General features: G+C 41.1%; 1 protein-coding gene across 1 annotated transcript in view; it reads right to left on the bottom strand.

Annotated features, from left to right (window-relative positions):
* Positions 1–11,774: 11,774 nt before the first annotated feature.
* LOC311229790 (inactive pancreatic lipase-related protein 1-like) overlaps positions 11,775–17,492 on the bottom strand; it is a gene marked incomplete at its 3' end in the record, with an annotated part of 53,189 nt that continues 47,471 nt past the window's right edge. The window contains exons 11-13 of the mRNA XM_084315864.1: positions 15,659–15,773; positions 14,687–14,857; positions 11,775–11,859 (exon numbers count right to left, since the gene is read on the bottom strand). Coding sequence (XP_084171990.1) covers positions 11,775–11,859; positions 14,687–14,857; positions 15,659–15,773 — 371 coding nt within the window. The remainder of the gene's footprint in view (positions 11,860–14,686; positions 14,858–15,658; positions 15,774–17,492) is intronic.

Genomic DNA, 17,492 nt, shown 5'->3' with positions numbered 1-17,492 from the left:
ATGAACGACAGGTTTTCAGGTTCTGTCTTGAAGGAGTCCAGGGATGTGGCTCTGAGTGGATCTCAGCTGAGAGTTCCAGAGGGTGGGGGCCGCCGCACTAAAGGCTCTGTCCCCTGTTTCCATGCGTTTCAAGTTTGTTTATTATTTGTCACAAATAAAATACACATACTTTACAGTGAAATGCCTTGTTCTGTATGAGCAAACCTCATAACTCCATTTAAATTGTTTTTTTTATATAAATCAATTCAGTAGATCATCCTCCATGTGTGTGTGGTTTTACAAAGTTTAGACGATGGGAAAGCATTAAAACCGATCATCTGTCTAAACCTCGTAACTATTCGCCCTCAAATCTGTGTTTGTTTTTTTTCATCTCCTGAAAAGTTGGGTTTTTGGAGTTACAAGGCTTTCTTCCGCCAGCGACGAAATGCAAACGAGGTATGAATGTGCAAATCTCTACATAGATAAATATAATGTAGCGTTAAAGTGAGTGTGTAAAGTTGCAAAAAGAAGTCGGCACACCGTCTGTAGTGTTCCCAAGTTTTATTCAAATAAACACAACGTTTCGGCCTGTGGCCTTTGTCAAGCGTCACCAACATGTGAAAGAGGTGGGGTATATATACATAGGGGATGAACCAGGTAAAAGTTTGAATCAATTAGCCTATAGGCTACAAATTTGCAAAAAAAATTACAGCTTAAATGTTAGAACATACATAGTTTCAATAACCATAGTAGCTAGATGTATCACACTTTCACAGAAATATAATGAGAACTTAAAAACAGAGACGGAATGTGTGTTTACAGGAAGGGTTTGATATCAAACTCTTCATTAAGTCCAAGAGGGGCCATAGTCTGAAGGGTGTGTAGATGGTAGGTTTCTCTCTGCAAGAGTAGTTTGCCATGGTCTCCTCCTCTGGCTGGTCTCTACCTTTTCAATGCCTGTGTACCTTAGTGTGCTGATGTTGTGTCCTGCCTGTCTGAAATGTACTGCAACCGGGTTATGTTCACAGGGATTAAAGCAAAAAAAAATCTCCTGACTGAAATTTTTTTCAGGCCAAGTCATATTCTTATTTTAACCTCCACTGTATTTCTTTTTAATAGCGTTGGCGTTTTAAGGGAGCCTACTTGTTTCGGTTTCGTCGATAATCCAATGTACAGTTACCCCCCCACCCCGCCTACCCAACCCTTCCCTCCCCAACCACCTCCAATGTACAGTCCCCCCCCCCCTCCACCCAACCTCCTCCAATGTACAGTTTCTTCGTCAAATGTATATGCTCTCTTTTTTAGACTCTTATTGTATCACAAACAATACTGTGTAAATCTGGTACGTCATAAATGTATAGATGTAGCAGTATTATCTATCTGTATGTCATGTATGTCATATATGTTATGATGAATTAAAAATGGGGGACCCTGATGTAAAGAGGAAAGTCTTTCTCTGGTCTGCAACCCCTTGACAATTGTGTGTATTGAGCTGTACTGTATTGTACCCATTCTGCAATCCGTTATAACAATCAATCAATATTTAACCGATTGCAGAATGGGTACAATACAGTATGGCTCAATACACACAATTGTTAAGGGGATGCAGACCAGAGAAAGACGTTTGTCTTGTTTACATCATCAGGGTCCCCCATTTTCAATTCAGTGACATTTATGACATGCATGACATTGACATCATGACATTTATGGCATAGGGACATACTACAGGTATATAGTACTGTTACATTTGTGACATATATGATATGCAAATATACAGTAATGTTACCCATAGATCCTGACAGAGAGAATATATAGGAGGAGACTGTCTACAGATACACCTGTGTGATGTTGCTACGGAGTTAAGCTAATAAACGTATACTCACAACCACAGCAGGGGACTCACATATTGTACTGTGAAGTAACACGACAATGACAAACGTGTTGTTTCTGTTTTTCTTTTTGACATCGTTGCGGCACACGGAACAAGTTAACTCACCACTACAGCCCCCAGTAGCGCTGCCTAGCCAGTCTCTTCAAACGTCCTCTCCTCTCGAAACTTTTTGTTAGGTGGTCCCGCTGATCCTTTTCATCTGAGAACCCCGCGGTGGGTTCTCTTTTTAGTGGCCGGCTTACTCCTTCCATTTAACAGACGCTATTAAGCTAACGTTAGCTAATCGGTATATAGCAGCGAGTGCAAGCAGCGTGGTGGCTGTGACGTTGGTAAACAAGCAGTTGACGCGTGAAGAACAAAAATACTTCCAGCCTGACGACATCAATCAGATAACCAACACAAATGGACTTCATATATTTGGGAGCATGTCTATGTTCCCCGGGTTCTATGTTCCCCGCTTTGATTGATTGATAGATTGAACATTTTAGACCACCAGCCCTGATTCCGAACTCTAACCTTAACCTTAATCAGCCTGTGACTGCAACTTGTTCCTGTTTGCGGACGACTCAGCCCTGCTGGTCTCTGACAAGAACAAGTTGCAGGTTGAAAAAACCCTCAGCTCGGAACTAGGCAAAATCTGCATATGGCTCGCTGATAACAAACTATCATTACACTTGGGCAAAACAGAGTCCATTCTCTTCGGTTCAAATAACAAACTCTGCAAGACCGACGGCTTCTCAGTTACAGTGGGTGACAATATTGTCACAAGGAAAGATGAAATTACCTACCTGGGTTCCATCCTAGAGGCAAATCTTTCCTGTGACAAAATGGCATCCAATGTAATAAAAAAAGTCAACCAACGAACTAGATTCTTGTACCGGATCTCCTCTCTGGTAAACAAGAATACCCTGAAGACTCTGGCAGGAGCACTCATTCAAGGGTACTATGACTATGCGTGCACCTCATGGTACCAAAGCACCTCAAAGGCGCTTAAAACAAAATTACAAACATCACAAAACAAACTGGTCAGACTACTACTTGACCTGAACCCCAGAACCCACCTCACCCCTGCCCACTTTGACAACCTAGGATTAGAGTAGACGACAGAGTACAGCAACTTGCAATGGGCCTGGTCTACAAGATACACTATACGACTAAGGTACCCATGTACATGTCAAAATACTTCCCAAAGGTCAGTGAATACCACGACCACAACACCAGAGGGAGCTCAACAAATCATGTTAAACCCAGATTCGGCTCAAACAAGGGACTAAATACGTTTTGCAATTATGCCACATCAATGTGGAACGCCCTACCCAAAGCTGTAAAGGAATGTGAATCCCTACCCACATTCAAAACCGCTCTTAAAGAGCACCTACGGGAGGCTGGATTTCGAAACTGGCCACCGTAAATGTCCTAAAAACCCCACCCCCTCCTAATAGACAGTCTCCTCCCCACCGTATGTATTCTCTCCCCACCGTATGTATATTTTTCTCCCACCCACCCACCCCCTCCTAATGTACAGTCTCCTCCCCACCGTATGTATATATTCTCTCCCCACTGTATGTATATTTCTCTCCCACCCACCCCCTCCTGATACAGTCTCCTCCCCATCATATGTATATACTGTCAGGATCTAAGTGGACAACAAACAAATGCATGTTTTAGCATAATAGGGTGTTAACTGCCAGCCCTTCTATTAGGATAGGCCTAGCTAAATCTACTGTAGCTAATTTATACAGTAGACCAATTAAAATTAGGTTTGAGATAATTTTTTTTTTTTTTTTTAAAGCAGACCAATTACATTTCTAAAAATAGACGAGAACTTAATAGCATAAATAGTGGTTCAGCTTAGCTCAAATGTTCAACAGAATTGTGCGTTTTGTGATAAAAGCAAGATAAAAGGCACAGCCCCCCTAAAAGTGATCTAATAACGTTGATGCCTGCCATGGCCAGTAGGGGGCGAATTTGCAGTGGCCCAATATCCAGATTTCTTCTATAAGCCAGGGGTTCCCAACGTGCCTGTTTGTCTGCCCCCTCCCCCCCCTCTGTAGGCCATAATTACAAATTCCATTGGAAGTAAATTAGTAATTAGGATATTTGCTTTTAGAAAGTGGGACACCAACCCAACTAACTTGGTCTTGAACTGGCTGAAGCCCCCCCCCACGTCCACAACTTAACACCTCCATGTGTTGCAATGCGCAGGACTGCACAGCATCAGGACACCTGGGACAACCCCCCAGGCCCATCCCCACAGTCAATTGTTTGTGCAATTCGGCACAATATCCTCTTGTTGCGTTAGGAACAAATGAATACCAGTGAATACCACCATGGCATACTGGAATATATAACCTGTACCTTTTGAGTATTTTACACCGCGCTACTGAAGTTAAAGTGTTAAGAAGACAAGTTGGACATGGAAAGAGACATAAACCAACGTTAGAGGACCAAACCGTCTGGTCGTGTTCGGTTTTCATGGATGTTTTGGAAACGTAAGACATGCAACTCTAGTAAGTATTTATGTGCATTTGTTTTCTTTATTACTTGTTGTCAACAATTAGTTTTCATTGATTTTTTGTGTGTGTGTCAAAACCATTTGTTTTTAGTTCCCTAGTCTAGCGTTAAATGTAAAATAAAATGCATGTCCACTTCAGTCTAAGTTCTGTTCTGTCGTCGAGTGTTTTGATCAGATGCAGCAGGGATGGAAAAGCTGGAGCTTCTTCAGAGACTATTATTAACGTCTCAGTCTCACCAGTGAGGCAAGAGGTTCAAGTATTTCTAACAGCCAGACGTTTAAAAGCTCAACTCACTGCCTCTGGAGTAACGTTGCATAGTTTTAAAGTAAGATATTCCTTTATTGACCATCTTGGGGGAATTCGGGCGTCACTATGAATTGAAAATGGGGGACCCTGATCTAAACAAGACGAAAGTCTCTCTGGTCTGCATTTCATTAACAATTGTGTGTATATTGAGCTGTACTGTACCCATTCTGCAATCTGTTAAATACAGTTTCCAATCAATGGCAGCATGGGGGAGGGGAGGTACACGTATGGCAGAGTAATGGTAGAAATACATAGATAATAATTATAAGCGATACAATTTAGATCTGAAGTTGAAATCATGTAGTTAAAATACGGCCTCGTTTGCAAATGGTGGACTCGAGGAGGGAGGCCTGGTCCTCGTGCAGCAGGACACACCAGATATTCACACCTTCAAATGAGCAACGGTTCAACGTTTCATCAATTGCATTTCATTCTGTTTATTTCCCCAGTATATAAACCCCATTCCCTCAGTATGAATACGAGGGGACTGTAATGAAATTACATGTTTTCAGTTTGAGGACATTGGTCGTGGAGTTACCTCGTCTACGCCAAGTGCAGTTCGCTTGATTGTCCAGCAGATGGAGCCAGAGCTCCGTGTGTATCTGCAACGTGAGAGAACAGAACACAAAAACAGGGAGAGATTGGATCGTAAAGTCAACTTGATGTCACCCGCTGAGCGTTCGGTTGAGGTTATTAATTTCCTTTGTCTATATGATTCAGATTAGTAGAAAATATATGCAACTCTTCCTCTTTTAGGTGTTTTTGAGTTTTGATATTTAGCTCGTGTGGCTGCCACGTGACGCGGATGTGTTGGGAAGTATACTTGAATAGCGTTACATTGTTCTTAAATAATTCATCTACGGTTACATTTGTATAAATGTAGACATATCCATATATCGGACGCTACACATAGTATTTATCTTACACGTTAAGAGATATTATGAATCATCTCTGCATAAACCCACGACCGAGAGTGAGTTGTCTGGGAATGACGCCGCTCCGCCGGTCAGTTTAACGGTATCGCTTCTCGAAGTTCTCGGCCTTTTGGCTAAGATCAAGTGTAGTATCTGTTCTTATCAGTCTGCATCTACTAACTAACTCAGACTGTTGACTTGTGAACGGTGGCTTTGTTTTATTGAATCCTTGTCGTTTTGGGAGCATGGAGTTTCACAGCGGTGGATCTGGAGGTGTGGTCGTTAGCCGCAGCAGCGTTCCAGCTTTTCTGAGCAAACTTTGGACACTGGTGGAAGACCCAGAAACTGACCCTCTCATCTGCTGGAGCACAAATGGAACTAGTTTTCATGTATTTGACCAGGGTCGCTTCTCCAAGGAGGTTCTTCCAAAGTTTTTCAAGCACAACAACATGGCCAGCTTCGTGCGACAACTCAACATATATGGATTCCGTAAAGGTGGTCCACGAGCATGGGGTTCTTGTGAAACAGGAGTTAGACCACAGTTCCAACACCCTAATTTCCTCAGAGGACGAGATCAGCTGCTGAAGAACATCAAACGCAAAGTCACCAATGTGTCCAATCTGAAGCAGGATGAGCTGAAGGTGTTTCCTGAGGAGGTGTCTAAAAAGATCCTCAGTGATGTTCAGCTGATGAAGGGAGAACAGGAGAACATCCAAGCCTATTACATCTCTATGAAACACGAGAACGAGGCTTTGAGGAGGGAAGTTGCCAGTCTGAAACTGGCCATGAAGAGAAAGATCCCTCTGATGCTGAACGACAGTACCTCTGCCCACTCCATGCCTAAATACAGCCAGCAGTACTCCTTGGAACCATTGCAGTCCTCCCAAGCTATATCTGCTTCATCGGGAGGGTTTAGTGCAGCCAGTCTAGTTCCTGCTGACAGCCCTCTGAATTCTGGCAGTATAGACTATGATCTGGAGGACGTCCTACAGTACATCCAGTCCATCAACTTCGACCCCTCCCCACTGTGTGAGTTTTCAGCTCTGTACCCAGTGGAGACCGATCTGGACAGTCTAGGCATTATGCTGTCTCCAGAGCCTGCTAAAGGAACGGACGGTGGAAACTACTCTTCCAACACAAGGAAGCAACTTGTAACGACTGAACCAATGTGCTTGGGGCAGGCTGATCTGTCCTCAATGCTGGGGCTGGAAGTAGATTCTTATTTCACACTAGTGACGTGTTGAACTAATGTCACATATTGTCAACATTGTTGACATGTTTACTTTTTTTTTTTACTTTCACAAGAAGTGTTTATTTTAGAGTAATGTTTTGTCAATGTATTGTCTTTTTCTAGATGGTTTTTCTACCATCTAACTCCTTGTGGGTTTATGTGAATTACAGAGCAACCTGTTGCACAAGTAACTAACTATTTTGTCATTATTGTGTTTATTCATTATTAAATTCAATCAATTAAAATCAAAAAATCTGTTCTTATCAGTTTAATATCTGATACGTCCCCTATCCGGGGACCATATATTAAATTGATTTTTGGAGCAGGGAGATGTAAAAGGGGCTTGCTCCGTCCACTCCACGCATCGACCTGGTATTGCAGTACCTCCAGGAACGGTGCACCCCCCTAACTTTGTCAAAATAAATGTCTCCATAACAAATGAAATCACATTCCTTTAAGCCCGACGGGCTCGGTACATGATGGCCGAGATTCATATCACTCCATAAATGTATCAATACTAGTACAGATTAATGAATTAATTATCTTTATTGTCATTGTCACATGAATGGTACAACGAAATTTAAAATGCAGCCCTAGGTGCTAACACTTGGTAAGATGTGTGTATGAAAGAAGACCACAAAAAACAGCAGTGACTGCTCTCTGCTGTTTAACACGTAAAGACCTAGACACCATCACCAGTTGTAGGTTGTCTGAAGTGCAGTGTTACTATGAAAATTAACTAGAATGCAGGATTTGGACGAAAAAATATGTCATTCATTTTTTCAAATCCTGCATTCTAGTGAATTTTCATAGTAACACTGCACTTCAGACAACCTACAACTGGTGATGGTGTCTAGGTCCTTACGTGTTAAACAGCAGAGAGCAGTCACTGCTGTTTTTTGTGGTCTTCTTTCATACACACATCTTACCAAGTGTGTATTAACATCCTCACAAACCAACAAAGAACATGATCTATATCAAATTTGTAATTTATGGGTGGCTCCCCCCAAAGTATAATTTATGTTTTTTTAATTTTGTTTTACTCACCGAGCACTCATTGCCACCAATGCAAATGAGTGCTCAGTCACTGAGTAAAAAAACACAGAAATTATACTTTGCGGGTCCCCCAAAGTAGTAACATGCAGTGGGAATCACTTCTGTACCGTTACACCCATATTACACAGGAACAGTCAGGTTAAAACACCCCTCTTGTTTTCACTTCCATCTCCCTTCACCCTCCTCTTTTCTTTTTCTCCCTTTTCCTCGCCCCTCTTAACTCCTCTCTCCTCCTCTCCCCCCAGGTTGATTAAGGCGACCACCTCCTGTCCGGTGGCGACCCCGTCGTCAGGTTATGAGAACATGAGTCACTACAGGGTTAACGTCAAGAGGCAGGAGATCGCAGAATGCGGAACTGGTAGTTTGTTGGTAAAAGTATAGACGCGTCCAGCCCTCTGTCAGGAGGATGGGGTCCCCTTTTGGGGGGGGGGGCGAGAAGAGACTGTTATAATCTGTAGATTACGGTTGGGAGTTGGGGCACTGTGGGTTTAATCAGACGTTGTGTACAGAGTAGGGAAACATCCTTCTGGGTTGTGTGAGTGTGGAGGGGGGGGGGGGGGGGGGGGGGGAGGAGTCAGTGCAGCATAATAATGAAAATCCTTCTTTAGAGTTCTTTCTTCTCTTGTGGTAGAGGGTTATTCGAGAAGCATCCATCTGCAGAGCCCGGCGTGTTCAGGCCCGGCGGTCTGGGGCCCCCGCTCAGCAGCGCCACCCACCCAATGGAGTCTTGCACTGTGCGGGCACAGCTGTGAGATCCGCGCGAGGCCAGATATCTTGAATGAATGCGTTTATTTAAACTTTAATTAACAGATTGCAGAATGGGTACAGTACGGCTCAATGCACACAATTGTTAAGGGGGTGCAGACCAGAGAGACTTCTGTCTTGTTTACATCAGGGTCCCCCATTTTCAATTCATACTGACATTTATGACATACTCAATATACAGATATAAAAATCTAATCTAATCATCTAATCTAAACTAATCAATCAATCAATTAAAAAATATAAACAAATAAACCTGTTCCGTCCTCTGAGCTTTTAAAATTGACAAACTGGTTTAGGCAACTTGGATGTCAGTTTTGGGAAAGTTATGTGAACACGGGGGCAGAGCTCGAGTTTTATATTAAGATATTATGTGAGCAAAAAAGAAAAGAGAAATCTATAAAGTATATATTTTACTCATACAGTATGTACATCCTCTGGCCTGTTTGTAGAATTTCCCTGTGTTGTTGACCAAGCTAAACCCTATTGATATGAAGTCTAAATAACATGAGAGGATGCCGTCATTATTGCACTACTGAGTTATTTGCTGCTATGTTTCAATATTATAAGAAGAATTATAATAATACTTTTGAGTTTTACAATCAATAGTCCCCCATTTTCAATTCATCAAATGTACAGTTCCCTCCCCCTTCTATATATTTACTGTTAGGATCTCTGTTTAACTACTGTATATTTGCATATCTTGTATGTCACAAATGTAACGGTACTGCATATATGTATGTCATGATTAGTTTAGATTAGATGATTAGATTAGATCTGTATATTGAGTGTCATTATGAATTGAAAATGGGGGACCCTGATGTAAACAAGACGAAAGTCTTTCTCTGGTCTGCACCCCTTAACAATTGTGTGTACTGTACTGTACCCATTCTGCAATCTGTTAATTAAAGTTTAAATAAACGCATGCATTCAAGATATCTGGCCTCGCGCGGATCTCACAGCTGTGCCCGCACAGTGCAATACTCCAATTCAGCCATTGGGTGGGTGGGTGGCGCTGCTGAGCGGGGCCCCAGACCGCCGGGCCTGAGAGCGCCGTGCTCTGTGGCTCTGCAGTTGGCTACTATTGGGTTATTCTGCCAAATACTTTTAAAGGTTTATTCGACCTAAATACTTTTAAAGTTTATTCCACCCAAATGGTTTTTAACTCATTCAGGGCAGAGGCCTTTCCTCATCCTGTTCTAGCTAGGCCAGGTACATAGTTTAGGTTTTAATGTTGTGCCAACAGAGAAGATGTACTGTAATAGTACTTTGTTTGAACCTTAACAAAACATATTTCACTGGATTTCAAATTGTATAGGAAAATGTGTTAATTTGTCTATGTAGGACAAATTAGTATTCCACTTTTGGCCTTGTTTACACAAAATCTACAATATTTAGGGCATACCAGCATGATACAATCTTTATTAACATTGTATTTCCAATAGTAACCTCAAATTGATCTCATCTGATGGACTACATTTGAGTAAAGTGGGAAAATAGAGATGTGATCTAAACATTTTCAGCTTTTTTTGCATTTTCTTGTCCTGAAATAGAATTAAGATGTGTTTGAATCTTAAAAATAACAATTTAACTGAATTCCTTGGGTCAATATTGTTTGGGGACATGTTTTAATTTGTCTCTATATGTTGTTAACTTCAAAAGTTATGCTTTTTCAGGTTTTCGTTCAGGATAGGTGTAATAAAGGGTTAAAAATAAACTCCATGGGACATTATTTCAACCTGTTACCTGTTCAAATCTTAAAATAGACACTTCAAGGATTAAGAAAAAACAGGTGGCGAAATAAAATCCAGACCATGCAGGTGGACCTATGTTTCCATTTAGACCAGGGGTTCCCAAACTTTTTCAGCTCGAGACCCAAAAGAGAAATTTGGTGTTTCCCCGGGACCCAAACTTACAAAAATACATCATGAATTGCCATAACATACATTTATAAGCTACTGATAAAGAACACAACAAACCATGAATTTCAAATGTATATGACATGTATTTATTTAATTATAAAAGTACATCACAGCAATAATCAGAGTGTAATGTTAAGTTGCTCACCACCTCATAACATATGTACATACAATTTTGTAACACTTTTAAATGAACAAACATGTTCTACTCTCCTTTCTATTTCTCACGCCATTTTTCAGCATTTGGACACATAGGGAAGAATCCTTTCAGCTATTTTCTTGTTTAACTAATTCAAGTGACGGTAATAAGTATAGGAGGGGGAGCAAACCACAATGAAACTGTCAGAAATTTGTCTTAGAGAGTAGCGACTTTACAATAATTTATCCAAGACTATACACTGCCTGAGGATTGTGGACTTGGCACATACCGTAATTCCTCTAATAGTAACCCCGGCTTGTATTTGTTTCAACTGTAGCGGGTACCAGGCTTGTATTAGGAGGAGGCCTGTATAAGAGGGAGGCCTATATTTCAAATTTTCAAACGGATCATAATGAATAAATCAACATTTTGTGTCAGTTTGAACCCAGTAAAATGTACTGGGTTCATTTATTGAAACCAAGTACTGTATGAAATAGTAAACAGTGCAATTACAGGTGGTCACTGGTCATTTCGTTTTCAAAGTGAAATCAAGTAACTAGCTCAGTATGCAGCTCAGTATATTAGTAACCCGGCTTGTATTAGGAGGCCGGCTTATAATTGCTTAGCTCAAGAGCGCACCCGGCCATTAATAGAGACCCGGCTTGTATTTGAGACCCGGCTACTATTAGAGGAATTACGGTAAGTCTGTTTGGTTAAGTGTAGGAGCCGTTTATTATCTTTGAAGGTTTTAAAATTTCATGTCAAAAGGTGGATGTTGGTAGTTCAAACTACGTTCATTATTCACTGCCACAGTTTTGCTTGATCCCAGTGTGTAAGAACCCATTACAGCTTGTGTGTGGAGTCAAAAGTTTCAAATGTACTTGTATAGAGTTCACACAGATAGACCTACAGAGGTTCTTTGTTCTGTAATCATGCTGGACAAGGCCGTCTAAAAAGTGTTGCTGAGTCACACACAAAGAACAAAGAAAGCATCAAAGACACAAAGAAAGCATCAAATGAAAGAAAATGTATCTTTATTGAAAGGCCCTGAGTGACATCTTTTAGATCGTGACTGGCTTGGCTTTACACAGGAGGACAGATTGGAGAACGTTTTCAGCCACATTCTCAGTCGCACAGAAGTTGGAGCTGTAAGAGAGAGAGAGAGACGTGGGATGAAGCATGATGTTGGTATATAAATTAGTCATCCTGAAAGTTATTATTTAAAGGTGCAGTTTACATTTTGCAGAGCTTAAAATTACTTTGCACATCTTATTTACCATACTAACTATTTTATTAATGTATTATGTACAATTATTTAATTTGTCATCATGAATTAAACTAAATCCTTATAGGAAATCTGAACCAAATGTAAACCTAGGATATGTTTGTAAACTAAATTGTAAACAGTGAAATTGTATTGGAAATATACCTATACCATAGAATTTGTTCTCTTCTCTAAGTGCACTTTTAATCTGAAAGAGTTTCTGTCAACAGCTTCAGAACTATGTTCATCATATTGCTTATAAGCACCTATTCATTGTAATATGGTTGGAGCCCTCTATGACTCCATTATCAAAGGACCTATGTCTTTTTAACATGTGGGTTCCAAGTTAAATCTAGAATAATTAAGACATGGTTAAGTTTCAAACAGTGTTATGTTTAGGGCAAGAAATAAGATGCTGCCAGAAAAGTAACACAATCTTTTTCATTTAGAAAGTGAGTTTAGTAGGAGGACATTATTTTAAACATCAGTTTGCACATATCATGTCCTCCAGTTATTGGTGTAAAATTGTGGAATTCTCTCCATAGCGATCTTAACTCATTGGCTGCTAGCTATTAGCCTCATCCTGTAGTAGCTACTGCCACCACTGTAAACAATGGGAGTTTTTAGTCACCTTGTTTGCAGGGCTATAACTATATATTATAGCTATGGATGCAATACTATGGCCCATTTGACATCGAGTATCTATCGTTCAAGATGTGAAAAAGGAATATTTTTTCCATCCATACATTCCCGTTTTATACTGTGGTGAATATAAGTATGGTTTTAGAGCGGTTTAGGGTAATTCCTGGGAGGCTAGTAATAGGCTGTGACGCATATTATACTTAATCCATTGGCATTTCGTCCCTATACATGCTACAATAAAAAATTCAAATGCATATGATCGGTATTATGTCCCATCATGAATGCATGAAGGGGGGGGGGTCGTTTCTGATTAATTGATTGTCAATAACGGCATTTGCTAGTACAACAGCATACGCTGTCTGATGGCTATGAAAACAAGGCACAATCCAGCTGAAATTGACGTTAAATTGCGCTTACCTGTGACCGGTGAGATTCCAAAAAGAATATTCCAATTATTTGATTGCCATCTGCTAGATGTCCATTTGGGCCACAACATAACCCACCACAGCATAATGAATCGGGGGTCCCGAAAACTATTCAATGCGATCGGGTAAAGCTCTCGGTCCAGGCTACTAGAAAAGTCCGCCCGGAAGAATTTCATCGACACACAGCCACTTACAGAGTCTCAAAGGGAGTGCAACATCGGCCGCATACCACCAGGCGGCGGTCTTGGACTTTTGCGATCTCAGACTCATTCCCTATGGTAACACAGCCTTCCTGGATGGTTTATGAATGGAAATAGTGAATAAAAGAAATAACGATCAAATAACGAGTATACTCGTTGTTGGCGTCCAACGATTGGCCAATAACAAGTATACTCGTCTTTGGCGGGGGAATGAGTTAAGGGGTGTAATAATATTCATCAATTCAAAAAAGATTATAAAAATAAAATATTTTGTCATCAATATGAATCTGAATAGTGAGATATTTTCTTTTTTTCTTGTTTAATCTGTTTCTTTGTAAGTGTTACTTTTTTAGTTCAGGAATAGGGGGCATGTAATTATAATTTGTTCTTCTTCCTGCTCCTTTTTGCCCATGGGGGAACTGGATTTATGTGTTTGTATGAGAACTGTATGATTTATATTACTTCCATATGGCAAATTAAAATGTTTAGTTATTTAGCAGTTATTTAGCAGTTATTTTCTGTCAATTCACCACTGCCATAGGCTTCCAATGTATCTGAAAATGTGTCTTAAACACCACATAAGCTGAAGAAAGTCACCACATTTGACAGAAATGACATGCTAACATATTATGTGTCGTTTGTTTTCTGAAAGGTTTTGCCATTGTGATGTAATACAGTATCTGAGGAAGGAATTCATTTTCTTCCCTTTTAGACACCGTATTATCGCAACTTTCTAGGGGGGGAAACAAAAGGTTTTCATGAAAATAAATGCACCTCAGATGTTGGCATGACATTTTAGTCACATGTTTTGACATTCATGGATTTATGTGATGAACACGTTTTCCAATACTGTGGTAGTGGTGTTTGCAGAAAATAACCTTTTTCAGTAATCGTAAAAGATTGAAAAAAGAAGGCAAGAATAACTTGGAACCCACATGTTGTAATGGTAATGTCCTTTTTTAAGTTTTGTTTAAGTCCAATGGTGCCTTCTAGTGCACTAAACTAAACTATACCACCACTGTACATACAGTAAGAACATAGGGAGCTAAAAAGTGCTAGAAAACAGGGCAACAAAAATGTATTCCCCTAAACTTGTGGATTTAGACTCAACAAGAACAAAACGCAACTTAATGAAGGCTAACTTTTTGCCTCTTTATTAAATTGGATTAGTCGTATGCATACTGTATATGTATGTACATACTCTGTACTGTACTTGTGCCGTATAATGACAATACATTTTAAATCTAAACTAATCTAATCTACTGTGGTTTTTGTATCAAAAGTCCAGTCAATCGACTACAGTCCCTTCAGAGTATGCCTTGGCGCCAAAGAGATTGAGAACCACTCCGATCCAGTGCAAACCCCCGGAGGCTGGGTGTACATGTTACGGCCTCGTAAAGTCAGAGTGGATGGCATTCCCCTTTAACGGGAGGCACACTTACATCTTGGCGTCGTTGCCCAGTCGCACCAGCTCGATCTCGGAAGCGCCGTACTTGGGGTTCATAGGGTTGAAGATGTGGTTGTTCCAGCGGAACACCACCTCTGTCACCTCCCCCACGTCCTTCTCGGCATCGATAAACACTTCGTATAGCGTGCCAGGAGACATTATGCCGCTTTAGAGAAGATTAAGCAAAGAGACCGGCCGTTACTTCATACAATTTATGAAGGGGAATGACACCCATTTCCATGAGAATGGGATGCCACCCTGTGCCCCAGGGCAGTTCCGTCAGTCAGTCCAATCGGTGATGTACTGTAACCGAATGTCAAATCTGGGGCTGCTCCATAGAAAATGAATGGGGCCATAACATTTTTGCGTGAGCTCTTAAACCCAAATACATTTTCAATTCTGATTCAGACCTTCTAATAATGCAATAATATACTGTAAACCTCATTTGGGTGTAACGACTCACGCAAACATTTATGGCCTCAAAAAGACAAGAGCCCCATACACTGTCTATGGAGCAGCCCCAGCTTTTGCATCCCGGTGACATCACCAATCGGAGGAGGGTTCTCTCGCTCAATTTCGAGTGGTGCACGTTCACAAATACTGACTGGGCTGTCCTGGGGCACAGGAAGAACACGTGACTTGTTAAAATGGGTGTCATTCCCCTGCAAGGGTTCACGGAAGTAATAGACAGAAATGACATTGTAGCTTGAATAATGTAAAACTAACACCGAACGTGTATGTTAATTATGATAATTACAGTATAATACCGGTAAAATACATACTTTTATATGTAAAAGTTAAAGTAAAATCATACATACAAGATAGTAAAAACTAAAATCAAAAAGTAAAGTCAATATAAATATTAAATATAAATTCTAAATGTAGATAATGTTCTTGTCCACAGAATTCAAAGATAAGCTGGTTCTATACATCCAGGCGTGACGACATGGTGGAGAAATCCTCTTACATGTGAAGCTGGAACTCCTGGGTCTGGACTTCGGCGCCATACAAAGCCACGTACATGATGCCCGGGTTGGGCCAGAAGGGGCCGGACAGGGTCACCCTGGCTCTGTAGCTGTAGCCTGAAAATGACATGTACTGTATATCAAGCAATTTCATCACTTTTTGTCGCTCGTAGTATTCTCATGGTGTGAGAACCATAGATATATATAGAACACTAGATATCTATGGTGAGAACCATACCAATATGGCGTCAACGCCATGGCTCATCAGTTGTCATTTGATGATAATCACCTGTTTATTTCCTACCAAGATGCATGTGATGGAGTAGGCTACTATGAATAGCTTCTCTAAGGTTGTCTACACACGTATACATATATATATATTTATTTATATATATATATTATGTAACGGTTGTGACATCGTCACCTTAAACTTAGATGCCCCGAGGGAGTTTCTAACCCGGGTCTCCCACGCCGCGGGCAACAGCACAGACCGCTATACCAAGACGTGAACTCACTTCTTTGCAACGTGTCTATGTGTCTTTTTGAAGATGAGTGAGAGTGAGTTTAACCCATAGTACCGCTACTCACCCCAGTCACTTCACAACATCTGAAGTCCTTCGTGACTGTGCTTCGCGGTACCATCCGTTACATAATACAATACATAAGAAACTAGAAGGGCACCCATAGAGCTGCCTACACCTGCACCCTAGTGGGCAAGGCCTGCAAGTGCTTCCGTCTAGGCTATACAAATGTATTAGCCTATACTGTACTTCCTGCATGATAGAATCAAGACGCTTCTCTGCCGGCACATGTCTTTCAACTTTGGAATCTCTGTCCGACAGCAGTGCGCACCCGGGCCATAACGACTGGGACGTCTCGATTTATACAACCATAATGGGGCACCTGATAATTCGCCACATCCATTTGTACTTCCACAGCTGTGACTGGTCTCTTAAATCATCACAAGTATTAGTATTTCACTTTTAAAGCAAGTCAAATGAATCTCATGGTTAGGATTCTCCCCTTCCCTTCCCTGGAGACTGCCAGTGGGCTTATAGAGTGACAGAGTGATGTGTGCATGATTCAACCCAGACCAGCCATCTTGACTCGCCAAATACAAATACACAGACTAGCGTACAATAGCCTCTCACACATGAGTCTTTAAAGGTACAATCTGTGATCGCAGTATAAACCCCTCCAACCCCAAACCCCCTCTTTGAAACACTGTTTCCTTACTGAACACGCTGAGGCACTCTACAAGAAGGGCCAGAGCCGACTCTACTTCCTCAGAAGGCTGAGATCCTTCAACATCTGTACAAGGATGTTGAGGATGTTCTACGAGTCTGTGGTAGCAGGTGCCTTCTTGTACGCAGTGACCTGCTGGGGCAGCGGACTGAGAGCGGGGGACGCAAACAGGCTGGAAAAGCTGGTCAGAAAGGCCAGTAACTCTCTAGTCTAATGGTGGTGTCAGAGAGGAGGAGCCTTGCTAAGCTCCACGCCATCATGGACAACCCCTCCCGTCCACTACACACGGACTTGGCCGATAGGAGCACGTTCAGGCTAAGACTCCCAAGATGCAACACTGAACAGCACAGGAAGTTCTTCATTCCAACAGCTATCAGACTATATAACACACCACTGTGCCTCACTGCATCACTAGCACAGAGTGACAGTACAACTGGCAAATCTTCCTGGACTTTTACTTTCGAAATCGATATTTTACACGTATTACTGTACATTGTACTGTATATTTTTGGCTGTATATTTTAGAATGTATATCCCTGACTGTATTTGATTCTTATTTGTGATTTTAGATTTTTCACTACCTATTTACTG

The sequence above is a fragment of the Notolepis coatsorum genome (assembly GCF_963971535.1).
Source record: "Notolepis coatsorum genome assembly, chromosome: 6".
Classification (NCBI taxonomy): domain Eukaryota; kingdom Metazoa; phylum Chordata; class Actinopteri; order Aulopiformes; family Paralepididae; genus Notolepis; species Notolepis coatsorum.
Note: the sequence above shows the minus strand (reverse complement) of the source record. Positions and strands in the feature narration are given on the sequence as shown.